The sequence below is a fragment of the Anabrus simplex genome, chromosome X, assembly GCF_040414725.1.
Source record: "Anabrus simplex isolate iqAnaSimp1 chromosome X, ASM4041472v1, whole genome shotgun sequence".
In the NCBI taxonomy this organism is placed as follows: Eukaryota; Metazoa; Arthropoda; class Insecta; order Orthoptera; family Tettigoniidae; genus Anabrus; species Anabrus simplex.
Window position 1 is genome coordinate 139,352,269 of NC_090279.1, and position 27,715 is coordinate 139,379,983.

Consider the following 27,715-nt stretch of genomic DNA (forward strand, 5'->3'; position numbering starts at 1 on the left):
GGAAGACCAGTTCCCGGCACTGTGGACCTTCCTATCTTTTCCGCCAATCCTCTCTCTCTTGAGAGGAAGTTTCTATCTCATCTCGCACGCCAGCTCTTTCTTCTCAACAACCTTCTCTCCGTCCTTACATGCTCTTTCCATTTCCTCCTCTCTATTCTTACATACTCTCTCCAACTCCTCTTCTCTCTCCTTACGCTCTTTCTCCATATCCTTTGCTTTCTTCTCAAACACCTTTTCCCTCTGTTCTATCACCATCTCCTTTACAGCACATCTTCCAATGAACTAGCGCTGTACTCTGTCTCCTTAGGGCTTCTTCCCAATTCTTCCACCGCTCTCGTGTCATCTTTCGGCTGCAACTCCCTCCTCTCCACAAGTTCCGCCAGTGACCCACAGAGTGCCGCAGACAGTCGCACCGAGTCTGGAACACACAATAACACCACAAATTAACAGAGAGTCCTCCTTAGAGCCGGTTTACATGGAATCATGTTAATGAAACTGGCCATCATGAGAATTACCTGAAATGAAATTGATTAAGTTACGAAGTGCTGCAGACATGGCAACCCTATTACAATGTTCCACTGTCAGCTGAGTGGCACTGTATTCAGGTTGCCAACAAAGAAAGAAAGAAAGAATAAATTGCACGCTAAAAGATGATTTAAACATTGAATTTATTTGCAATGTAGAGCCCTCACCTGCCACAAGTTTTATATTGAACTAACTGTATTTCTCAATGTTGACGGTTCAATGTTTTCTTCTAGGATTGTTACGACCTGTCAAGTATCTATGATGTGAATTTTTGGAGATTTCTTTACTGTGAGAGTAATTGATATTCTACACTTTTTAATTTTAGTTTTAAAGTTAATATTTTAAATTAAATATTCTATTATTCTGTGTTAGGTTTTTGAGCAGCTCAGTTTGTCTACGGAATAGTTCATCCTTTCAAAGCAATAGCAACCCTCGATTCCCTATTCAAAGAAAGTTTAACAACTATAATTAATGCCAGACTCAGCTTGAGGTCCTCTACCCGCTAATACCACGCTCAGAAGCTAAGAGCTCATAACACCCCTTTCTAGTTGTTTCTTAGAGCAGCATTCGATCACCCTCCTACCTATGTGACATCACCACGAGAGTCGCAAGTTAGGAAGGACATCCGGTTAGGAGGATAGAACCTCGAATTGGGGTAATATGAGAAAAGAAGCCCTAGCACAGCATCCACCAGGTTAGTGCATAAGAGCCCTTGTATACACGTGCTTCTACTTACTTGTGTCAGGCCACTCACTTTCATCTATCCTATCCGACCTTCCTCGGTTAACACTTGTTCTTTTCCAACCCCCACGCTATTACGTTTACGAGGGCTAAGGAGTCTTTAAATTCCCCGCCTTTCGTAGCTCTTGTCCTTCTTTGGCTGATACCTTGCGCGGTCGCTCCACTCCCCAAGACCTAAGGTCGCTTTTCAGCGTTAAGCCTCAATGAATAAAGCACATTGTGTATTAAGACATACACCATCTCCCTAGTACCATGTCAAGTCCTAGGAGTTTAATGCGTGGCCAACGCGACGTTAGGCCTACAGGAGCATCGAACGTGAAGTGTAGGTAGGGATTTTATTCTGTATTCGGGAATTCTGATAATACGCGAAATCCTGCAGAGCTCAATTCCGGCACTACATTATTTTTACCTATTGTATTGGGTATTCAGTATAAAGATAGGTTAGGTCTTCCTGCGTGATTGTACCTAAGTTGCGAACATGTAGAAAAATGAACTTTGTATTCCATTGGTCAGCAAATACATCCAAACTAGTCAACTTGCACGAGCAGTTATTTTTTAGCTGATATGTGCATCCTAGGTTCACCGTTTCTAGAATTTCCAAGATGCTTCCCAATATTACGCCCCCTATGAGTAAAACATTTGTATTACACCATATCCCTAGTCCTGTGTGTAGCCATCAGCTCCCACAAATCTCAGGATGAAAGTCGAATCTCAAACTTGAGACTGTAACGCCCTTGTAAAGTTAAGCCTGGCGTCAAACGCATGGGTTAACCTGGCACATTTGACCATAATCACGTCAGCAATTAGGTCTCGAGATGTTAACGCGTGGGTGAGGCGGGGTGATGTACTGGTCATCCTCCTCAGTTGTATTCCCCGACCCCAGAGTCTGTAGCTCTAGGACACTGCCCTTGAGGCGGTAGAGGTAGGATCCCTCGGTAAGTCCGATGGAAAAAAAGATCCTGGAGGGTAAACAGATAAAGAAGAAGAAGAAGAAGAAGAAGAAGAAGAAGAAGGGTTTATGGAATTGCCTCTATAAGGCTCTGTGTATGCCTATTTACCACCGTGTCCTAGCAGCGCCCCCCTGAGTTAGCCCTCCCTTTTAGTCACCCTTACGACTGGCAATACACCATTGATTCAATTCTACCCCTCCATCTCACCTCATAAAAAATGGGGATATGGGTGGAGTGACGTCATCATAGTAGCAAGAGTTGTAGTGACGTCACCGCGAACAAGCTTTGACCTGTAGCTGAAGACTCTAAGTTCTCTCAAGTCATAACACACTGTCGCATTCCTTTACTACGCCAGATAGGAAAAATACAACTTAGCTCGCAAAGTCATTCTCTTTTTTCTGCTGACATGTACACGTCTCCACATTTACTGTATTCAGTATATCTTCATCGTACACATATTTCAATCAGGGTGAGAATATTTGAAGTGCACTTAAGCTCTTTTAGTTTTTGAGTTTATGTCAACTCCACGTTCGAATCCTGAGGAGTGGCATTTACTCTGCTCACCTAGGGTTGAAGTGCCCCCTACAAGTGTTAGCGAAGGAGGTTAAATAGACGACAGCTTAACACACAACATGCCTAGACTCATATACAGACCCCCGCGATTTCGCCAATGCAGACACAACAACAAGACAGCTTGCTCGGCTCCTACCTAAGGCAAGGGTGTCCCTGGATGAGCTTTACTCTTATAGAACCCCAACATATCAGAATGAAGTATCCTACAAGATTTGGCCCAGGAGGTTAGATAGACAACAGCTTAGCACACAACATGTCTAGACTCAACTAAATACCCCTAGTTCACAAATGCAGACACAACAACGGCACAGGTTGCTCGGCTCTTATTAAAGGCAAGGGTGCCCCTGGAGTAGCTTTACTCTTTTAGAACCCCACAGCATCAGAATAAAGTGCCCTGCAAGAGTTGGCCAAGGGGGGTTAGATACACAACAACTTAGAATACATCATGCCTAGACTCAGCTAAAGCCCCCAGTTCGCCAACTCATGCTCTCTCAAGTCACGCACCTCTTTTAGGAGCCTCTTTCGACAGTATTCCATAAGATAACGGCATCCTATTGTCTGAAGGTGTCAGAGGACGTAACGCGTGTCTAGTATCATAATCTCCAGAAATCCCTTCTACAGCTGTTGTATTGTATCCAAGGGACGAGCTAAACCTTGGTATAAAAACTCCTACTTTCAGCTGGAAATTTATCACAGGCAATGTGCTTCAATGTTGTAGCAAACACTTGTACTGAATTGTGGATTTGTGACAATTTGGCCTATATTCTACAGAGTCCTTGTTGTTACCCCGTTAAGTCTTAAACTTATTACCATATTATAAGTTCAATATTAATAGTTCATGGTGTAGGTTACTGTAGTCATGCACTTCAACAGATAAGTGGTCCTGAGTTCGGGATACAAGTTGCTACAAAATAGGTGTGGCCACGTCAAGAACATTCTGAGTTGTAGCCCTCCCTGTTAACAGCCACTGCAGTGAGCTGAGAGTTTCATCAACGACATTCTGTGAGAAAGAATTCCCAGACCACACTATATTTTCATCGGTCTGTTTTCACATCGATTTTGCTGTATGGGAGTGAAAGCTGGGTGAATCTGGGGGTACACTGTTTATGAGATATAAGTAACAGACCTGAAAGCAGTGAGAATGACTGCTAGTACAACCAGGTGGAAACAATGGCAGGAGGATATTCGGAATGAGGGTAGTTCAATTCCAATTCGTACATTACAGCTGCTGATTTAGTGTGGCTTTGGTGGTGGGGTCATGTTTGGCGAGTGGCGAAGAATAAAGTACACTGCCATAGAGGGTAAGAGAAGTACAGAGAGGACCAATACGATGATGGTTAGACTCAGTTCTTAACGAGATAAAGATTAAAGCTATGAAAATAAATGAACCACAGAGGGTTGCAGACTGAACGCAAAATACGTGACAGTTGGAAATTAAGAAGTATTTATAAAGATAATAATAAGACACACTTCCCGAGTCTTTGACAGTAATTTTTGTTTGTATCAACCTGTCCTTATTACGAATATTCCTCCTTCCAAGATGCGCAGGGATGAAATGACGCCAGACGCCGCTAGCTGCAGGATACACAGCTTGGTCACGTGTCACAGCTTATCGCTTCTCTCAGAATACCTGATGTATTCAGGCATGTGGAAAAAACAACTTCAGGAGAAAAGAATTAACAAGTAGATTTTGAGATAAAACAAACAACACTGAAATTACAAACAAGTTATAAACTTCAAAACTTGGCATCATAACATGAAATGTGATCGCAGCGTACCATTCCCTCAAAATACTCTCAAGATTTCACAAATTGCCTTTACTTCGCTTGCTACTACGCTACTGACTTTATACTGCCTCGCCGTACAGCTGCTACCTTCGCTCATTCTCCTCACTTCTTCAACCTGGGAACCTCTATGTCACTACAACAACAGCCGTCTGGAATCATCTTATGATCAATGTGTTTTTGAGCTTTCTACACTCGCCCTATAACAGATCAGCCCTCCGCTTCTACAAATCAGTTCAATTCTGACAGCGGTGTGGTTCTGCTTTCAGTGTATTTAAGTTGACTTAACGTCTTTGCTATCTGGACTCTTGTTCAGCACGGCATGGGTGAGAAAAGGCTTGAGATTTATATTTTGTTGTGAGCATTAAGTCCTCACAGTATGGCTTATTTACATTCATTTCGTCAGCTCCGTTAGCCAATCATCTACGAGTGTTTATAATGCTATCTCGAAATTTATGAAGTTCCCAGAGAAGCACAGTGATTACAGGTGGTTAACGATCCTTTGCATTATATTGGTTACGTAACTGCGTGTGGCCATGTGGACAATTTTTCTTTACTTATGCCATTTTCAACTACGCGGGACGGTTGCTTCTATTCATGTACCACCCCGAGTTCCCCTTTTCCTTTTTCCAATGATAGGGTTCTTCCTTTTTAATGTTCGCCACTTCTTGTTATTGTTTATCTGAGATTTGGTGTCAAGATTATTTTCTTAAAGTAACTTTCACTGTTGTTATCTTTGCGACCATTCAAGTAATATGCGGCTGGTACGCTGCACCTTGGTAAATGATTCGTTTTATGAATGTTATTCCGCGTTGCTCTCTTAACTTAGTCCTCTGAATTGTGTATTTAATTCTTAGCATTAATACGTGTTGTACGTTGAGTTGTTTGAAATAATTTTCTACTATCTTTTGTCAATAATGTACTTTCCTGCGAAAATCTCTGGTTGCCGAAATGCTTCCACGAACCAAGTTAATTCCTATTATCATTGCTCTTTGTCGGTTGGACATTAGTTTCTGTATTGATGTTTGTGAGTATTATTATCATTATAGCCAACTCGCTTGAGTTAAAGTCTATTAAACATTTGATACCTAATCTAACGCATAACAACCAGAACACATATCTGCGTGCTCTGGTACAGCACATGTTCACTTCACAACGGTCCTTTGGAGATTGTTCAGTTCCCCGGATGTCACACCTGTAGATGACCACATATGGGCATACTGAAAGAATTTGTTTTCCAGTCAAGACGACTCTATCTAGAAATGTACATGAATTACAAGATAAAACTCTCTGCTGCAACCAGTATTCACAAATATGTTCGACGATCTACAGGAATCTTATGATCTATGCATGACGCATTAGGCCACACTTTTGACAGACTTGCACAGCAAAGTGCATACCAGTTCGTGCCAGTGCTTCAAAATTACCACACTGCGCACGGCCTACGCAAACATATGGGGAAACGGAATAAGCGAAGGAGACATCGGCCATTTATCCAACGAACATTTACGGGCGTTTTTACAATTCTCTACATGTCTTTAGTGGGAAGTTCCCATAGCCAGGGTCTCAGCTCCATTTTGCTAATTATCGTGCTTTTCGGTGTTCCTGTCAATCTTCATACAGCAACAGCGTTTGCACTCAGACCGGCTACTTCACGCCAGGGAAAGGCTGAGCATTGTATGCTTCAATTTTTACCAATGAAATCATGTGATTCCTACGGGAGAATTTGAGGCATGCAGAGACAATTGCTCATGGATATCTGTGATCCAAAGTGCTTCCTCTGTTTTCCCATGTAAGCTGTCTTGTATATGGCAACTATTTCCAGGTATTGGGGAGACTCACTTCACTTCACTTCACTTCACAATAAGCCTAATTTCTTATTAAAATATCTACAATTATCATTATGAAGGATGCACACTGGTACCAGTCATGCTTAAGGGAGAGTGTTTGCATATAAACCTGAACTTAAGGGTACATGTCTGTGAAGGACCATAATTTTAACTACAAATCACACACAAGATAACGCCAATAATTTGCTTCATATAACCCGAAATTCACTGTACAAGTGGAATTAACCTTTTAGAACCACAAAACAACAAAGAAAAATTAGTTAGTCAAGTATTTTAATAATTATCCTACTTTATCCTTTGTATTTAATTTTCTTTTTGGGAGTGTAGACAGTTTTTAGGTAAGTTTATCTCTGAAACTTATCAATAAAATCCACCATTTTAACTGTATACAGAGAATATGTGTGTGTGCATAAAGTAGACTACTACGGAGAACACACAGAAAGAAATGAATTAGCAGCATTAATTAAAACTTCACAAACTTCACTTGGTACATAAAAATAGAGCAATTGTTTGTTGGGTGTAGCTGAAGTCAAGTCCTAACATTATAAGATAGGTTCATGATTGTAGTCCACTTTTCTTCAATTATCGTACTGATTCTATGTACGAAGTTTCAGCCTTCTAGCTTGAGTAGTTTTTGGTCTATTAAATTAAATATGTCAGAAAACTAAACTTTTGGGAAATTGGACTTAAAGTTTAACTTTGCTTTTAATGAAAGTTGTGGCGTAACCTGGAGTGTTTAATGCATTCCAGTCCCATAATCATCTTGTTTCAGAAGTTCTTCATCCTCTTTCTTCCTCCTTATATTCCTTTTTCTGGTTCTTGCCTCCTTGGAAGTCACCTTCAACATTCTCTCTGCCTCAGCAACTACTCTGTCAATAGCAGTGAGGACGTAGAGGAAGATCCATAATTGCACAGAAAGTTTGTGTTGCTTTATACCCTTTGCCTATACACCGCATACCACAGGCTAGTCTTGTGTTCATATTATAAAGCCTCTTGTTATTTACCCCTGAGGTATACACAGATTCCTCATGACCACAGACACTGCACATAATGATAAGTTTTGAGACTAAACTCTTTCTACTACAGTATTTAAATCTTCAAGCAGTTCAATACTACTTTCATTTTCACAATTTTAAAATTTAAATATTTGTTCAGTAAACTGCACACAAAACACAGTTCAATTGTCACAGACCCAGGATTTATGTTTGGAATCTTTTCTTCACTAAAGTTACTGCTGTATGAATCGTCCAAATATTTCAGTTTATTTTTTGAAGCGCTTGATTGCATCTTAACCTCACTCTCACCAGAACCATTACTGGTATTGATTTGTGTTTCTTGCTTCTTAGATGTAAATCTATTTCCGTAGAACTTGCGCCTGCCAGCACCAAATTTCCTTGTGCTCGGCTTATCTATGGAAATATTTGCTACTTATATTTTAAGAAAAACTGTTGTAATCAACACTATAGTTTATTTATTACTGATGTGGAGAAAGATGAACATCGTGCAGGTTAGCCAACTTTTGGAAGTAAAATTTACTATTTTTGCACAGAAATTACCTTTAGTCCACCAAAGTGACTTGTTCGGGAAATATTACGAAGTTTAAATACATTTGAAATCTAAAGGGGCGTGGCAGATTTCTGCAAATATTTAAGATTAGGGCTTTAAAAGGTCCTAAAACATTAATAACATGTACTTATTGTATATGGTTGGATTCAGGAAAGACTGGGAAATAGTATAAGAGCATTTTTTTTATTTTTAAAAAATTCGCGTACATGTTCCCTTAAAATGCTAACTATCATTACAAGTAAATAATACATAACATTAGTACAATATGGACAAGGAGAATATTTGAGTGATATATGTAACATAAACATTACATAATTTCGTGATTAGTCTTGGTTGTGACAGTGAGTTTACTGACGAGGAGGTGACAAGAGTAAATTAATAAACATAATGAATTATTTTATATTTTATACGAGTTTATTGAGTTGAGTTCAAAAAACTGACCATGTACGTCACAAAAATTTACTGTAAATTTATTTATACCTATTTCCTTATTTTAATTACATTTGTGGTACTTCAGGAAATGTGATATTTAGTAGTTACATTAAATTAAGTGAAAACTATAATCAATTCATTACATGAATTAGAACAAGAGGTAAGTCATACTTCCTGCAGTGTTGTACCTTAATTACTGTATCTTAATCTCCCTCATTGAGGCAACTGACAATTGGCCCACATTAACCCTTTGACGCCGACATCCATACGGGGTATAGACACCTGCAGCACCAACATCATTTTGTTGTTGCTCTTAAAGTAATAAATGTTGTAGAGATGGAAGTGGTATACCTTTGACGGTAAAGACCTCTACCTTCCTTGTATGTATGAATCATCCCTAATCAGTGTTTCTGCCTTTCTCTCTGAAGTGTTTGAAATAGTCTGATCCCTATCCGCTTGAGAGCACGAAGACGAATCTAGCAGATGTACGTTTCATTACGGGATGTTTCCTCATGTAGATTGATAGCAGAAATCGCAATCTCTTCACTGATATGAATGTTGACATCATCTGGTGAATTCATATACCGTAATTCTTTCAGTGCCTTGAAATCTGCTATGACTCCTTATTAGTTGAGAAAAAGGATATAGAGATAAACCACCCAATCAATTATAAAGTCAATACGGCCAATTTGAGCTGATTATCATAATTAATTGACCCGCTGTCAATTTGAAATGACATTGCGTGGAGCGGAAGGATGGCACGGTGCAGTTTGAATGAAAGGGAAGTAATACAGGTTTAATAAATCAGACGATATCAGCACTACACCAGACTAAACTGAGCGAAGCGAGAATGGGCGTATTAACAAAAGAAATGGGAGTGCATAGTGCGCGCAGCAAAGTAACGGACGACAAAACACGCCAAAGTATACGACCTCTTTCTCATGAACTATTCGACCCATTAGCCTGGGATTGGTGTCAAATAAATCTTCGAACTATTGTTCTCAGATCTTCCACTCAGTTACTGAGACAACGATTACCGAAGTTTTCACTGCATTGAGAAACATCCCAGGCAAATACAAGAACGCCACTTTCATTGTGTACAAATGCGGAAGGTCCCTTCTCTATTACTAGACTATCAAGGTAAATACAAAGTTAATGTAAACTACATTATTTTCAGTCTCTTCTGTAAACGTCTGAAAATAATCAGGACTAAACTGTATAAACTTCATTATCTGTATTGTCAGTGCTGAACTGTGAAAAGTATTATTCTTTGTTTTTTCCTCCTATTCAAAACCTTATTCAACCTCCGGAGGGGGTTACAAATTCATTTCAAGTTTACTTAAAAGAACAAGCATGTTTCGGTCATTCTTTATGGACATTTGAGGTACAGATTGTATTGTACCAAGTTTGAATTAATCTAGATATACGGTACGGTAGTATAAAAATTCACAATTATGGTACACTACACATAAACATTCACAAATTGTGGACCTAACATTTTTTTATAAAACAAAAATTGCGTTTGGATAACAATCGTCTGATGTTGCTAAACTAATTATATATTGAGTCTGATACCCATGAACAGATTACACACAAACTTAGCCATACATTAATAGTTTGCTTACAGGCGGAATCATTATCATTGACAGTGCTCTATTAACTTTGATGAAACCTTCTGACGCTTTTGACAACAGGCAGCCATGAAATAGGACCACAGATTCTACGGTCATTAGACAAGGACAGGGGAGAAAAGTGGGAAGCAACAGTGAAAGATATGGACTTTGCAAAATCGAGCAGAAAAGCTTGGAGAGTCTTAAATCGACTTACTGGAAAACATTATTCTAAAGAGCAGTGAACTAACTTGAGTCCAGATGCCATTGCAAATAGAATGGTTGAAGTCACCCGAGCCAAGAGAGATAAATGCCATACGAGAACTGTGAAACGTAAGCTCACCGAGCTCAAACATGGAACAAAGAATAATGAGGAACTGTTTAGACCATTCTCTATTCAGGAAGTTGAAGCTGCTATCAAAATGCTGAAAACCGGTAAGGCTGCTGGCCCTGATAATATCTTCAACGATTTCCTTCGAAATATGGGTCCACATAGCACAAAATGGATTACTTCTCTTTTTACTTACATCCTTCAGACTAATAACCTGCCGAAGCAGTTCAAACGGTCAAAGGTGATCGCCCTTCTTAAACCTGGATAGTCGGAGCAGAGACCTGAAAACTACCGCCCAATAGTACTTCTCAGTTGCACTTATAAACTCTTGGAGCGAGTCCTCCTCACTAGGATAGCACCACTCATTGACGCTGTAATTCCCCCAGAGCAAGCTGGTTTCAGAAGAAATCGTAGCTGCACTGATCAAGTTTTGTCTCCTACCACTCACATCGAGGCAGGCTTCCAAAAGAAGTTAAAATCAACAGCTGTCTTTATTGATCTGACAAGTGCATATGATAATGTCAGGCGACATGGACCAATTCTTAAAGTGCTGGGAGTAATTCCCTGCTTGGAAATTGCAAACCTAATTTCCAACATGCTCTGTGAAAGAGAGTTTGTAGTATTCGTAGGTGATTCTAAAAGTCGCAAAAGAAAATTAAATAACGGTCTGCCACAGGGATCAGTATTGGCCACAGTTCTCTTCAACCTAGACATCCATGACTTACCACCAACCACAGCTACTAAGTTCATCTATGCAGACGATATTGCATTGGTAGCTCAAAGCAGAAATTTCGAGGATGGAGAAGACATTCTTTCAGCAGACTTGGTCAAAATGGCAACTTCGTTCAAGTCTTGGCGTGTGATCCCAAGTACTTCTAAGACCGAGGTTTCATGTTTTCATCTCAGCAACCAACTCGCAAACTATGAGAATAACATCCTACACAAGCTTTGTGGCAGTTCCTGGGGAGCTTCGGCTGAGTCCTTACGATTAACGGGTATCAGTCTCGTCTACTCTGCAGCGGAATACTGAGCCCCAGTAAGGCTGGAAAGTGCACATGTGCATAAAGTGGATACTAAGTTGAATGATACCATGCTCTGCATAACTGGTAGTGTAAAGGCAACACCTCGCCACTGGTTACCCGTACATAGTCATATCCCACCACCCCACCTGAGGAGAAAGGAAGCTCTGCTGAGAGAAGCAAAGAAGATCTGGTCATCTACCTCATTACCAGTTCACCAGAAATGTTGTTACCCATCGCCACGACGACTTCGATCTAGGAGACCAGCAAGTATACTCGCTGGCCGACTCTTGAGGGATAATTTTAATCTGAACGAGAACTGGCGGGATGAGTGGTCAATTTCTACATCTGGAACAAATGCTCATGACCTAAATCCAACCCTGAAAATGAAGGGATTCGACCTCCCAAGAAAACTATGGTGTCGCCTCAACAGACTGAGAACTGGGCATGGACGCTGCTATTTCTTACACCATATGTGGGTTTGGATGGTTTCTCCAATTAGTGAATGCAATGAAGAGGAGCAGACCATGGACCATGTCATCCCGCGCTGCCCTCTTCATACCTACACCGGAAGCCCCAGTGACCTGTTTCATTTTTCAGAAAGTGCTGTAGAGTGGCTGAAACACTTGGACCTGAACTTATAAATTTGTAGTTATAATCACCATACGATTAAATAAATAAATAAACCTTTATAACGAGCATCGACAATTATCTACAGGCACTCAAAAATTTGTTTATCAATAAAATAAAGTATACACGCAAGAGAAGAGAATATTTCTCCTCAAACAACCTTTTGAACAAACTGAATTTACTCTGAGAATACACAAAAATTTAATATAAATATTGGCATGATGATCATACGATTTTAATATTTTTAATGGGAACGGATACTCAGTATGTTAACAACTACTTTTACAGAATTGTGGGCTTGTGAAAATTAGGCCTACTTTCTACAGAGTCCTTGCAGTTATCCTACTAATTCTTAAACCTGTTATCATGGTATAAAATTTATATTAATAGTTCATGGTGTAGGTTACTGTAGTCAGTTTATGAATCAGGAACAACAGCTGAATGACCTGGTAAATGGAACTGAGACTCTGGATACCAGTTGCTACAGAATAGGAGTGGACATCTCGAGAAAACAGTGAGTCGCGGCCCTGCTTGTGAAGGGTTACTGCAAGTAGCTCGCAGTTGTGAGACAGTATCTCTACATCGGTCTGTTTTCAGAGGAACTTTGCTGCAAGGGAGTAAAATTATTGGAAGTGGGATATCTTATTCATGAGTTTTAAGTAACAGACATTAAATGAGTGAGAATGATTGCTGGTTCAAACAGGTGGAGACAATGGCAGGAGATTATTCAGAATGAAGGGAGATAAAGGCCAAGTTATGAATGAACTCATTCGATAAATGTGTAAACCTGCGTATTTTTGGGATCATGTAAGGCGAATGGAGGATGATGTGTTATCGAGGGGAATAATGGACTCAGCCACAGAGGGTAAGTGAAGTAGCAGACTAAGACGACAATGGTTAGACTCAGTTTCTAATGAGGTAAACATTAAAGGTATGAAATTTAATGAGGCCACGAAGCCTTACAGACTTACCTTATCACTCCTTCCAAGTTATACGGGGAAGAGAGAGTGTGACAAGCTGCAGGAAGTGATGGCCGATACACAGCTAGGTCACGTGTTACAGAGCTGATTGCTTCTCTCGCAATAACTGTTACATTCACAAGTACGTAGACTTGTGTAAAAAAACCTATAAGATGAACGTGTGGATCAGTCTCAATCACTTGGTAGACAACTTCAGACGTAAAAGAACTAACAAATACATTTTGAGTAGAAAGAAACAAACAATGCTGGAATTACAAACAAGCTATGAACATCAGGTTTGTCATTGTAACATGAAAGGTGTCCACTGGGTTCTTTGGTACAGCACGTGTTACCTCACAATGGTCCTTTGTTCGGCACTCCAGATCTCACACCTGTAGACACCTACATATAGGACGTGCTGAAAGAATTTGTTTACCAGTCAGACGACTCTGTCTAGGAATGCATATGAATTACGAGAGAAGACTGTCTGCAGCATCCAGTGTTCATACACATGTTCCACAATCCACAGCAATCTTATGAACAAGGCGTGTTGCATTGCGCCGCACATTTTGACGGAGTTGCACAGCGAAGTGTGTATCAGTCCGTGCCAGTGTTCCAAAATGAAGTAACAGCTGTTCAGAGCCTATCCAAACATATGAGGAGGTGGAATAAGCGAAGGAGACTTTTTCGGATACATCAGCGAGTTGTCTAACGAAGAGTTAAGGTTGCTTTTACACTTCCCTATAAGCCTTTATTGGAAAGCTGCCATAACCAGGGTCTCTTCTCTACTTTGCTAATTAACATGTCTCTCAGCATTGCTGTCCATTTTGATACAGCAACAGCAACTGCGCTCAGAACAGCTACACCATGAAATGGAAACTCCGAGCTTTGTATGTTTCAATTTGTACCAATGAAATCATGCGATCGCTATCAGACGAGCAGAGACACAGAGAGACAAAAGCCCGTGGATAGCTCTCATCCTCCATGATCCTTCTCTTTATCAGTGTAAGCTGTCACGTGTAGGGGGAACTATTTCCAGCGGAGACCAGTTTCATTAAACAACGAGCTTCACCTCTTCTCTAAATCTCTATGAAGCATATATATAGATACGAGTTTGCCGAAGGGAGAGTTTTTACTTATAAAAATGTTGAGTATTGTTACGGGTAAATAACACATAATAAAGGTATGATATGGAAAAGGAGGACATTTGAGTGATACATATTACATATATATTACATACCTTCATGATTTGTCTTGTTTGTGGCACTGAGTCCGTAGACGAGGATATGGAAAAGTAAGTTAAGACAATAAACTTCATGATTGATTGTATTTTACCACACGAGATTATTGAGTAGACTTCTAAAAACTCACAATGAATGTCATATTAATTTAAGTTAATTTGTTTATACGGATTTATTTATTCCAAACACATTTTTGATACTGCGGGAAAGGTTAATTCATTAATTAAATTTTAACGTAGAAATTATAATCAATTCATTTTGAAAATTACAACAAAATTGAGTCACACCTAAAATACCCACTTCCTGCCGTCTTGTTTTCTAAAACAGGATAATTCACAGTTAACATTCAGGATTCCAAGAGAATAATATGGAGGAAATACAAAGAGTAAGGAGCCAAGTTCAGACAGCCTATGAACAAATGAGCCCTTAAAGCAGCGTTATTCAGTATAAAAAAGTAAATTATAAGCTGTGGTTCAGCTTCTTACCTTGTTGCAAACTTACTAAAGGACAACACTCATTCTGCGCCAACTACATACCATTCATACAAGAACTGTGATGATATGCCATCTGGAGAAACACAATTTATGAAGCAACTTGTGCAAAACTCAATACAGCCAATATTTACTGGTAGGCTGAATGGCATCCTCGATCAATGTTGTGTGAAGAACACTTAAGGAGATCCCGATCATCTTCCTTCCGACGAAAGGCACAGGATAATTTACAGGCAACAAGATGAATGGGTTTATTTTATACAGCCCAATGAACATATTAAGATGGTTATGTGTAAACACATCTCCATTTCCACCATTCACGAACAGGTCCAATATGGCGTGGCTCGAACAGTGGCAACACAAGGCTGCCAACTTAGGAATCTTTACAAGACCATTTGGCTGGATGGGTTAGGTCCGGCTGGTGAGAAAAGCTTAGGGATGACTGCTCACCAAGGCGGCTTGGGGACGGGGGTGGGGGGGCATACCACAAGTTTAAAGCCACGAAGCTGCCCTCAGGATTCTAGTACCCTACGTTACATCACCACTGGTCTGCCTAGTGACAAGACCACTGGTCTGGATAGTGACAAGACCACTGGTCTGCCTAGTGACGAAACCACTAGTCTGGCTAATGACAAGACCACTGGTCTGGATAGGTAGGGTCCGGGCACTCACCAAACCTATGGGATGGAGTCCTCCATAATTTCTGAAAATTGTCACCTGTACATTTCAACACATATGCCAACAAGCCTGCTATGTCGTTCTACATTTGTTGTTGGTTTTGTTTGAGTTATCAGCCCATAGACTGGTTTGATGCCATCCTATTCTGTACCAAACTTTTAATTGTACATAACTGCTTCACCCTACTTCTGCTCTAATCTGCCTTTCATATTCACACCTCGGCCTACTGGCTACACACGCTGAACAAGTGCTGGGTGTATAACATTTTATCTCTCCCTCTCATCAAATTTAGCCAAATCGATCTCCCCTCACCAATTCGATTTAGGGTGATGATGTTAGTCTCTTACGTATCTTATTGCTTTTGGTGAAGGGAGTGATAACCTTGAGAGCTACAGATTTATGTCGGTTTCAAACAACAGGTACACGATTTTTCATTTCATAATGCTTACCATGCTCCACAGAGATTCATAGCTCGGAAATTTTGGTTAAGAACACAGTAACTGTATCAACCTTTAAAACCCATCCCGCTGACCTAGAAAGTGTGCATCGTCGAATTCCCTTCAAAAGTGAAGGAAAAAGCTACACTGCGAATCAAGATTGAGGCGGTCTATTAGTCTACATTACATTTGGAGTAACAAATTGTGAAGCAAGTTCTCAACGAGTTATCAAAAAGGAATGATTCAGTAAAATGCATTTCTCTTTGTGGAATGACGAAGCTGAAATCCTTTCTTAATCTGTCAAAGCCCAATGTCACCTACAGGTGGGACCTAATATTAATCAAATTTCCTGTTTGAACTTCTCTGCCTGTTGGAAGTACTCAAAGAAAGGTCTTGGAATTTGAAATGGAACATTTTAAATTCGCAACCTGCACTGGTCAGTCAGCTCACGCTCAAGTACAAGAGGTAACAGACTGGATTGAAGAGGAGAAGGAACTGCAACTGCGCGTTATTATGGAATGGAAAGCGTGCGATAAAATGTAATTATATTTTGCAGTTGATGCTTGTATATTGCTTAAAGGGTCAGAAATGAAAGTGATACATTCTTAAGCATAATATTATAATTTAAACATGTGTTATTGACATGAAAGGCATGATGTTACCTATATGTGTCATTGGTCACATAAAGTAGGCCCTTTTGTCCAGTTTCAGTTATGAATAGTATCTGATATTCAGTTCGTTTTTTCTCTCCCTTTTCAGTCTTAAATTGAATGAGGTACTAGAAATGTTGGAAGATCTATAGATCTATAGATGATATTACTATGTTTCTACAAAAAGACAGGTATATTACAGATGAGAGAAGTGGCGATGAGGCAACTAATTCTATCGATCTCAATCCCCCTCCAGGTAGAATGTTGAGGTTGACAACGGAAATAAATATATCAGCAGATGATGGTACGCAGGTACCTTCTAATGAAATGAAGTAGGCGCCTGCTTTTTCTGGGGCAAATAAACGAGCACCCTCCAAGAAAAAATACAATAATTTGTGGGCAGCTACGGAGGAGAATTTTATTTTCCGATTGGGTGAGGGACGGGCATGAGGAACCTTCAGAATATGACGGACCGCAACTCTCTCCAGTTCAATGTTTTGAATTACTGTTCATTGCAGAAGAAGAATCTCATTGTGAAAATGTCAAAATTATACGTTGTGCACAGGAACCAAATGTTAGACATAAATTCAGATGGCATAAGGTTTTATATCACTGTACTATTTTTGACTGGCAAAACGCATCTGGAAAACATATGAATGTTTTTTGGAAATAAAATCAGATGTTACAATAACTTACTTTTCAAAGCATGAGAAGAAATACACTTCCAAAAATTAATCAGTATTTGTACCCTTCAGAAAATATGAATCTTCCCCTCAATAACGAACTTAGCAAGGTACAAAGATACTTCAAATTTCTTAATCAAAACTTTGGGCAGCAATTTGAGGGAATCGGTTCAAGTGATCTTGCAGTGGATGAAGCTATGGTTTCCTATTCCAGCAGTCACAGCACCAAGCAAGGGGAAACCTCTAAGGTTCGGCCTTAAACTGTGATCAATTCCTACGCGATTTGCTTACCTCGTAGCCTTTGAGCCTTACCAAGGATCAAAACCGGCCCAGCAGCCGCGACAGTCCAATATGCGTTAGGAGCAGCAGCTGTGTTCGCAATTGAAAGTAGGCTACCAGCAGGCTGCAAAGTATAACTATACTGACCAATGTAATCTACAGGTGGCATCCCTGTATTTCTTCTTTTTGTGGAACACTTTTCCTCTAGATTTTTAGTTTTGCTTTGTTTTTCGTAATGTAGCTAACACAATCTAAAATGAAATACATAGATCAATTTCGTACATTGTGTGGGCATTGGCAGTTTAAACGGGTGTGTGGAAACCATCGCAGACATGCTTAGCAGATGAAGATAAAGAAATCTCAGCCGTAATCAACCCTTTTGGACTATTTCGATTCAACAACATGCCGTATGGTCTTAAAAGAAATCACATTTATTGTAATGTTTTGAGAAGATTGAGAACGAATATGGTTGGGATGATGTAAAATTAAGGGAGTGTTTTGGTTTAAAATATTACTTTAACAATTCAGAATACACTGACTGACAGAGCAAATGCAACACCAAGAAGGAGTGGTCAGAACTTTATGCCAATTGCAGGGTAGACTGACGTCACTGAGGTATGCTCATGATGTGAAATGCGCCGCTGTGCTGCGCACGTAGCGAACGATAATTGGGACACGGCGTTGGCGAATGGCCCACTTCGTACCGTGATTTCTCAGCCGACAGTCATTGTAGAACGTATTGTCGTGTGCCACAGGACACGTGTATAGCTAAGAATGCCAGGCCGCCGTCAACGGAGGCATTTCCAGCAGACAGACGACTTTACGAGGGGTATGGTGATCGGGCTGAGAAGGGCAGGTTTGTCGCTTCGTCAAATCGCAGCCGATACCCATAGGGATGTGTCCACGGTGCAGCGCCTGTGGCGAAGATGGTTGGCGCAGAGACATGTGGCACGTGCGAGGGGTCCAGACGCAGCCCGAGTGACGTCAGCACGCGAGGATCGGCGCATCCGCCGCCAAGCGGTGGCAGCCCCGCACGCCACGTCAACCGCCATTCTTCAGCATGTGCAAGACACCCTGGCTGTTTCAATATCGACCAGAACAATTTCCCGTCGATTGGTTGAAGGAGGCCTGCACTCCCGGCGTCCGCTCAGAAGACTACCATTGACTCCACAGCATAGACGTGCACGCCTGGCATGGTGCCGGGCTAGAGCGACTTGGATGAGGGAATGGCGGAACGTCGTGTTCTCCGATGAGTCACGCTTCTGTTCTGTCAGTGATAGTCACCGCAGACGAGTGTGGTGTCGGCGTGGAGAAAGGTCAAATCCGGCAGTAGCTGTGGAGCGCCCTACCGCTAGACAACGCGGCATCATGGTTTGGGGCGCTATTGCGTATGATTCCACGTCACCTCTAGTGCGTATTCAAGGTACGTTAAATGCCCACCGCTACGTGCAGCATGTGCGGCGGCCGGTGGCACTCCCGTACCTTCAGGGGCTGCCCAATGCTCTGTTTCATTAGGATAATGCCCGCCCACACACTGCTCGCATCTCCCAACAGGCTCTACGAGGTGTACAGATGCTTCCGTGGCCAGCGTACTCTCCCGATCTCTCACCAATCTAACACGTGTGGGATCTCATTGGACGCCGTTTGCAAACTCTGCCCCAGCCTCGTACGGACGACCAACTGTGGCAAATGGTTGACAGAGAATGGAGAACCATCCCTCAGGACACCATCCGCACTCTTATTGACTCTGTACCTCGACGTGTTTCTGCGTGCATCGCCGCTCGCGGTGGTCCTACATCCTACTGAGTCGATGCCGTGCGCATTGTGTAACCTGCATATCGGTTTGAAATAAACATCAATTATTCGTCCGTGCCGTCTCTGTTTTTTCCCCAACTTTCATCCCTTTCGAACCACTCCTTCTTGGTGTTGCATTTGCTCTGTCAGTCAGTGTATTTTTTTTCTGGAATTCTTCTTTGAGACTGCAAAATGAATTTATTTTGTATAACACGATTGCGATGCAGAGTGCCAAAGCAGTTACCATACCCAATGCACTACAACATTCTGAATCAGCTGTTTCAGAAATAAGAGAGAAAATAATGAAAGGTATCGGATAGATGATGATGAATGTTCTACTCCAGCAGCAAAAAGCTCTAAACAGAGTTCTGGTTTAAATCTGATTGTAGATGCCAACGAAGTGTGGGATATAGTGATCAACCAAGTGAAAGACCGATTACCACAGTCTTATACATTAAGGAGTTTCGAAATTTTGTTCCGAAAAGTTTGCTACGTTCAGAGAAATTTTCCCAACGAATTTAGTCAATACTTTTTCATTAAGTTTCAGTCCATTTGTCTACCAAGATAAATTGAGAAATGAACTTTCAGTGATTTATCGCAATTATAATTTAAGGATATTTCCTTCTGCCTGTGATTTTTTCACATTCTTCATGAAGCATTCCTCCGAAGAATCGTTCTCTGAGGAACACAAAACTCTACAAATTGCACTAACTACGCCAGTTTCAGCAGCGAAATCAGAGCGAAGTTTCAAAGCAGACTGAATTCGCTCACTGTTTGTTCAATTCATAAGGAGGACGCTGGTGAAATGCCCAACTTCAACAACAGAGTCATAGAAATGTTTGCCAGTGCTCAACCACTGTATACGTAATGTGCCATTTGGTGAGTTCACTTCTATTTCTTCATTATTATCTATTTAGTGTATATATTTAGGCCGATATATTTTGCTGTACGTACTCTCCTTTGGAGTTTTTGTGGTACGGTATAGATACCCGTGTTTCAGAAATATCTGCCGCAATCCCATTTCCATGGCCGAAAACTCTATATCGGGCCCCATTGGCGGAATTGATCCCGAGCCGCTACTGTATGCATTCAGGTCTGATAATATTGTAATTGGTCTTGGTTCACGATCGGGGACTGGGTGTTTGTGTTTGTCGCAGAATTTTCCTCTTCATATTTACGCAACACTACCAACACGCAATAGGGATTACCGGTACATTCCATCACGTAGGCTTGGCCTCAGGAAGAGCATCAGATCGCAAACAAGAGTCAAATCCACATGTACGACACATCACTGCTGTGGTAGAACATAACAGATCCATGCCATGGTTACTGTACCAGAGGTATGCCCGACTCGTGCATTTAAAACTAGTGACTTGTAGAAGTCCATGAAGATCATGAAATCTGAAACCCATTTTGGAAATAGTGTGAACGTTTCTCGACATATGTCACTACTATCGACTTATGTTGTGCCCTCTGGGGTGAAGATGAACTATTAAAATTCAGGATAAATTTTGTGCGTTAAGGTTTCCTAAACAGGAATATTTAGTGTTTGTTTTAGATGTTCAAAGGTTATCAACACTGCTATCTCTTCCCACACGTTTAAAGCGTTGGCCGCTGAAAAATGTTGTATATTTATTTATCGACCAATCAAAAAATTTCTGATATTTATTAAATTAACCAATAAGAATTTGGGGTGTGTCAGGGCCTGGATTTTCCTCTCCGCTATAAAAGCCGAGGGCTGATGAGCCATGATGTCCTTTGCGATCGCTCCAGTCTAGAGCGTGTACGTAACGGAGGCTCCCTCGACCATCTTCTGGAGGTCCACAAGCTCGAGATAATGGCAGTTTCGTCTTAACTATGTGATAGTTTTGAGAGCTAGCTTGAGAGGAAAGTTTCAAACAGTTAGTAATGTAACTTTCATTTTGTCAAACGTATATTTCAAACTTTAAATGTAAAATTCAAACAAGTCAAAATAACTTAACCATAATCAGAGAATAGAGAGTGAGTAACTCTCATGTATTCCCTCTCAAGTTGACATTGAGGTGACCATGATTTTGTAATCGTTAAAATCCACCTGGCATTTCTGTAACTTAAATATTTTCTCCATGTAGTCACCTCTCTAACGTCGGGCCATAAGCCCAAATAGGGTTTTAAGAATTTTATGTAAATATCAAGTAGTGAATGTGTTCGCCTCCTTACCATTTCGATTTTCGGCCAGTAACTTTACCTTTTGTTTTTACCAAAGGTCAGGTAGGATCGGTACTTGTTGCCCCTGTTACAGTTAACATCATTCACTTCATTTTTAGGCAGTTAGACTGCTGAGCAGTTAGGACAGGAAGTACTGTTCCATTTTGTTAAATGTAAGTTGTGCCTGGATAGGCCAGGAACTTGTAAATTTCGAGAATAGTCTACAAAAATGTGAATTTGTAGAACAAAAAGCTCTTCCCCTGATGTAGAAATTGAAAGATCCGTCTCCTTGACAGTTGATTGAAAGGATCAGTAGCGCTGATTTAAAAATTGTAATTAGGGAGCTTCATGCTCATATTGTTAAATTATTGTTATCTAATTTTTCAAACATTGTACCCAAGCTAACAAGCCAGATCTGTACCTGAATTGTTATTTGTTTAGCAAAGTGTAAAATTTAATATTTGAAAAGAAACAGTAGAAGAGAAAGAAATATATCTCCAATTTTAAAGCAGCTGCCATCGTGTTGTGAGGTGATTGCCGTAATATTTCTGTACTTATCTACGACGAAACACTTCGAGGTACTGTCATGCACCCCGTATTAACGAGGTGGATATCTGCCAATACTCCTGCGTGACGGTACAAGCTACTGAGATGTATGAACATCTGCCATCCACTCTCAATGTTCATAAGCGAAAAATGTGCATTTATATTTCAGAGAAGGTGCCTCTAGATTACCTCACATTTATACCGTAGGCCCAGTAGGCTTCGAAACACTGTGCCGGCGCAATCAACACATCAAGGCTTCACTGTTTCGAAACATTGAGATCACTTCGTGTGTCATGTCGCGTGAACAGGAACCATCGATGCTTCGGAACAGCAGAGCTTTGAAACAGTGACGGTGCTTTGATCATCTCCTCGCCACAATAGAAACACTCCGCGTGACATTGCCCTGAAGATAAGCCGAGACTCTTTATATTCCGAATCGCGAGTCAAGTGATTAAAATAACAATGCACTCCACAATGTAAGGTCTTTCACACGGAAACATTACATTATTGTTCTCAAAGCAGGGTCATATTATAAGAGAAAGTCGCTTCCGTTTGCCAAGTGCAAAAGTTTCTAAAATTACTTTTTTTAAACTTCAATTCGAAGTAAAATTTTAAACTGGAATAGACCAAGTGTGTTACTGTACACATAATACCGAACTTGGGCTCTTCTGAGATTTAATTACTCATTTTATAATTATTCAAGTTGGTCCACTTACTTAGACTACTTTTGCAACTGGATTACGTACATATAGAATAACTATTTTGAACTGTTTTTAAATTTCGTTAATTATTTTATAATTATTCACATTAGTTACTGTTTTAATGTGCATTTAACGGAAAAATTGATTGCTTTTAGTACCATTGTAAGCGCGTAATGAGGAAGAAAACGCTGTATATTACTGGTACTATATACTGGTACTACAATACTGTGCATCATATATTTATCATACTGTACGTTGTACATTTGCACATTAAATACTTCATGATCCTCATATTTTATCTGTATTAGAACGTCGAACATTTTAGTCCGTGAATTAGACTTAGCTATGAAACGTGGTTCATGTTCCACCACGCCATCGCGAAGCACTGTTTCTCTTGGATTCCGAGACGGAAGTGCGCCGTGTGTCGCTGTGCCGTATGAAACATTCAGCAGTGACAGTTAGGCCATGTCTATTATTGAAACAGTATTTAAGCCACACGAGGCGGAATAATTCAGGCTTATTGCATTCTACGTTGTACAGATATATCTGGCAATGATTCATCGTCTTGTTCTTCTTCTACAATATCCTTATCATAGGTCGGCTGTCATCGGGGCGATCTGACCCTTGTCCTCAGCAAGTTGGGGTACCGAGTCCATACCATTCTCGTACAGTCCGTAGCCAAGATTTTCTCCTTCTTCTACTACACCTCTTTCCTTAAAGTATATCTTTGAGATAAACTGAAGGAGGTCATTTATTTATTTGTGTCAGTCGCATAATGGAGTAAAAATTACAAGAGAGATTATACATATTACAGTGGTGCTGCATAGTGCCAGATATGAGCACTAGTATCAGGTGGATGTTATTCTTTACGTTGTCGCAATTCGCACTCTCTTTGAAGACTTCCACGTCGTCCAGGGCTCTCCGTAGTTACGGAGCAACTTCTATTCAAGTTTCGCAAGTTTCAGGCGATCTGAATGAGGAGCCCAGCCTGATCATGTCAAAGCATCGTGAGAGAGAAGTTTTGCTTCGGAGTTGGCGCATTGATACTTGCAAAGTGTGGCCACAGGTACATAGGTGTATCACTGTGTTCCAGTACCTCTGCCATCCACCTGATCTGCTAGTTTCAAGATGCTTCTTCATTCCTCACGTGAAAAGCATGGATCTGGTTTTAACTTATTATTCTCTAAACGTGTAGACCACTGCAGTACCTCATAATTTCGGATGAGCGACGTAAAGCCCCTAGCAAAAAAAATTTCGAATGATATTGATTCTGATATTGTACGTGACCTCCAGCTCGGAGTACTGTAGCCCCACATCTCAAAGGATGGTGTTCAGGCCTCAACAACATTAAGTAAGGCAGGAGATACACAGCACCGAAGTAAACATGGACGGAGAAAATGAAGTCCCTGTTACAGAGGATTTAAATAATTCTCTTGAAGGCAGTCTTTGGGACATAGTGTTTCAACAGGACTGCTCAAGCTGTGATCAAGTATGCAGGTGAGAGACCTAATATACTGGACTTGCTTTAGTGATGTGCCAGCTACTCTCAACTTTATAGGTTGAATGACATGTTTTCTTACGATCATTAAGTTAGTAGTTTTCGTGTTTAAACGCACAACTCTGTTTGACCACACAATTCGCTAATATCTGTGGACCTTCAGCACTTATTGCAAACCGAAGGGTATCATCCGCATATGGCAGATTATTTTTCACGATTCCTTTAACAATACTGATATCAGAAAAGCACCCTTTCATAGAAGTTATTGAAGAGGAGTGGAGTAATAACAGAGCCTTGCCTCATCCATTGCTTTATTTCAATAGCACAGGCGTTGGTGTTATCAACCTTAAGAGATGAGAACTGATGTTAATACAGGTTGGCAACGTTTCGTATATCTTTTCCATCCAGACCAATATCATATACTATAGCCAATTTACCATGTAACCAAAGAAGTCTCTGGACAACTGGGAATAAAGCAACACCAAGATGAATTAGTCTCTTCTGCAAGGAAACTTCCTGTCTTTCATGAACATATATACCTTGATCATGACCAAGGGTTTCTAGTGTAATGTGGAATCCGAACCAAAGGATGTCTTCATTTTACGAGGCACGCCCAGAAAGTAAGTTCCGTTTCAATTTATCTCCGCTGCAGCGCTGCGATCGCAGGTCCGCACATGCACGGTAGACGCTCTGTATCAAGGAGAAGAAGCGTGTGCCATTTTGAGATTGCTGTCAGCCACGTACGCTTTGTTGTGCTTGTTTACAATGTCCGTGTTGATTGAAAATCCCGCCGCTTGTGAAATCAGATCTGTGATTCGTTTTCTGAATGCTAGGAAAGTGAAACCAATTGAAATTTATCGGCAAATTTGCGACGTTTACGGACAAAATGCGATGAGTGATTCAATGGTGAGAAGGTGGGTCCGACAGTTCAATGAAGGACGGAGTGACGTGCACGATGAAGAACGAAGTGGGCGTCCATCTTTGGTTACAGAAGAACTGGTTCACGCGATTGATGACAAGATCCGGGAAAGCCGCAGGTTTACAATTAGTGCTGAAAGAACTGGTTGAAGACACAGGCGGCAAACTTCTATGAAGAAGGTATACAAAAACGTGTGCCGCGCTATGACAAATGTCTGCAGTTATGGGGAAAAGTAGTTTAAGAGTTGTGGAATTTTGTGCAATACATATTTTTTCTGTATCTGTACACAATTTAGTTTTATTACCAAACGGAACTTACTTTCTGTACGTACTTCGTATAACTCCCGAATTCCGTAGCCAGAACTCCCACCGCAGCCAGCTCAGTGACAATGATAATAGGCTATCAAGCCCCCTGATCTTTATCGTCAAATTAAGTCAGCAATACCCTTATGATAGGAACAGCGGTCCTGGTTGAAATGGGCCTCTACTTTGTGTCAAAATTGGATGTCTTCATTTAAGGCACCATTTCGATGGATTCCGTTCCCGGACCACGCCTGGCTGAGGGTCGGTTGCTAAAACTGAACGCGACATTGTGTTCGAAGGGTGGGAGCGTCGCGGTTCGTGCGGCCACGGCCGCCGCCGCGTCTCCTGAAAAGAGCTTCACCCTGGGGGAGCTGGATCGGTCGACACCACCGCTGAGAGTGTGTGAGACGGGGGGGTTGGTCCGCGCAGCGTCTTTGTGTCTCCTGGCGCCGGTTCGCCGCCCTTGCCCGCGACCAAGCTCGAAAGTGTGTGCTGTGTGTGCAGCGACCGAACATTTTGTGCGACACGCACAAACCAAACACGATCTCAGAGCAGGCGAGACTACCCGCTCAATTTAAGCATATTATTAAGCGGAGGAAAAGAAACTAACAAGATTCCCTTTGAAGCGGAGAGCGAACAGGGAAGAGCCCAGCACCGAATCTCGCAGGTTCACCCTGCCGGGAAATGTGGTGTTTGGGTGGGTCCACTTAACAGGGAACCTGCGGCGAGTTCAAGTCCTCCTTGAATGGGGCCACGCTCCGCAGAGGGTGCCAGGCCCGTAGAGACCGCTGCGGCTTCCGGGAGGATCTCTCCTTAGAGTGGGGTTGCTTGAGAATGCAGCCGTAAGTGGGTGGTAAACTCCATCTAAGGCTAAATATGACCACGAGACCGATAGCGAACAAGTACCGTGAGGGAAAGCTGAAAAGAACATTGAAGAGAGAGTTCACGAGTACGTGAAACCGTTCGGGGGTAAACGTGAGAAACCCGAAAATACCTCAACCGGGGAGATTCAAGCCTTATCCGCGCCTCTTCCCCTGCTTTGGCCAGATGGGTCTGTCCCCCTGCACGGAGCAATCCGGCGTCAGGGTGGTAACGGGTTTCTACTCGGCCGGGTAGTGGTGGGGAGGTCGGTGGGCCGCACTTCTCCCCTCGTTGGACGTCGCGACCCGTTGGGTGTCGGTCTAAGGCCTGGGTGTGTAGCCTGTTCGTCCGCGTCGCAAGGCGTGTTCGTCGGACAGACCCCAGGTGTTCCGGCCGACGGCTCGACGGTATGTGTGCGCGGAGTTGATTCGCCGCCCTTCGGGGCAGGCGTCCGGCCCCTGACAAGCGAGGGCACGTGGCATGGACGACGGACCTCCGGCCCGACTCCGGCCCTGCTCAGCTGTTGGTTTGGGGATGCCTCGGACAAAAGAATCTTTTAGACTCGCGTCAGCGGCGCAAAAGCTTCGGGTAATTTCACGACCCGTCTTGAAACACGGACCAAGGAGTCTAACATGTGCGCGAGTCATTGGGTAGAAACTAAACCTAAAGGCGCAATGAAAGTGAAGGTCCCGCCGCGTGCGGACCGAGGGAAGATGGGCCGCGCTGCTGTGCGGCTCCGCATTCCCGGGGCGTCTCGTTCTCATTGGGAGTTGAGGCGCACCAAGAGCGTACAGGTTGGGACTCGAAAGATGGTGAACTATGCCTGGCCAGGACACTAGCAAGGGAGATGTGGAGCTACAGGCAAGAAACCAAGAGAATTTAGAGTTTTGTGTAAATATGTTGGAAGGAAGATGTTTTAAGATGTCCTTGATGAAGCGGGCAGTCACTTCACCACTGCCTGCTCCTTAGGCTCGAGAGCTTCCTGAACTCTCTGAGACTCTCGGTTTAGTTTTTCACGGCTGGTGTCTTCGCTGTATGCCGTGGTAGAATTGCGTTAGTAGTTGCCAATGTCCCACCGGAAACTGAGCGGGGCATTCCCAGGAATCCGGTCCGTATGAAGGTCAGTAGAGTACTGAAGGTGTGGCATCCAGTAAATGGAAGAGTGATCCGAAGCGGCAAGAAATTTATCTGAAAGGAAACATAAAACACTTTGTCGGTGTAGCTCTGAAGATGTAGCAAAATGAAACTGCCGTGAAAGTGGGAATCTGGTACCGCTTGTGGCCGTCGAGTGGAATGACGTGTTCCTACAAGCTGTGGCTCAGCTTACCTCGCCTTTCCGTTATGTATAACAGAGGGAGGACTGTTTACTACTCGGCCGTGTGTACATATTTCAATCTGTACTCAACATACAACGGCCACACCCAGAAATCTCCTGAGCTGTATAGTGATTACCTTCCTCATGACGGAACTGCAACGTG

General features: G+C 41.8%; 1 protein-coding gene across 1 annotated transcript in view; it reads right to left on the reverse strand.

Annotated features, from left to right (window-relative positions):
- Nucleotides 1-260: 260 nt before the first annotated feature.
- Nucleotides 261-27,715, reverse strand: part of LOC137503362 (zinc finger protein ZFP2-like) — a gene marked incomplete at its 5' end in the record, with an annotated part of 43,929 nt that continues 16,474 nt past the window's right edge. Inside the window, one exon of the mRNA XM_068230921.1 lies at nucleotides 261-418. Within this exon, the coding sequence (XP_068087022.1) occupies nucleotides 261-418 (158 nt within the window). The remainder of the gene's footprint in view (nucleotides 419-27,715) is intronic.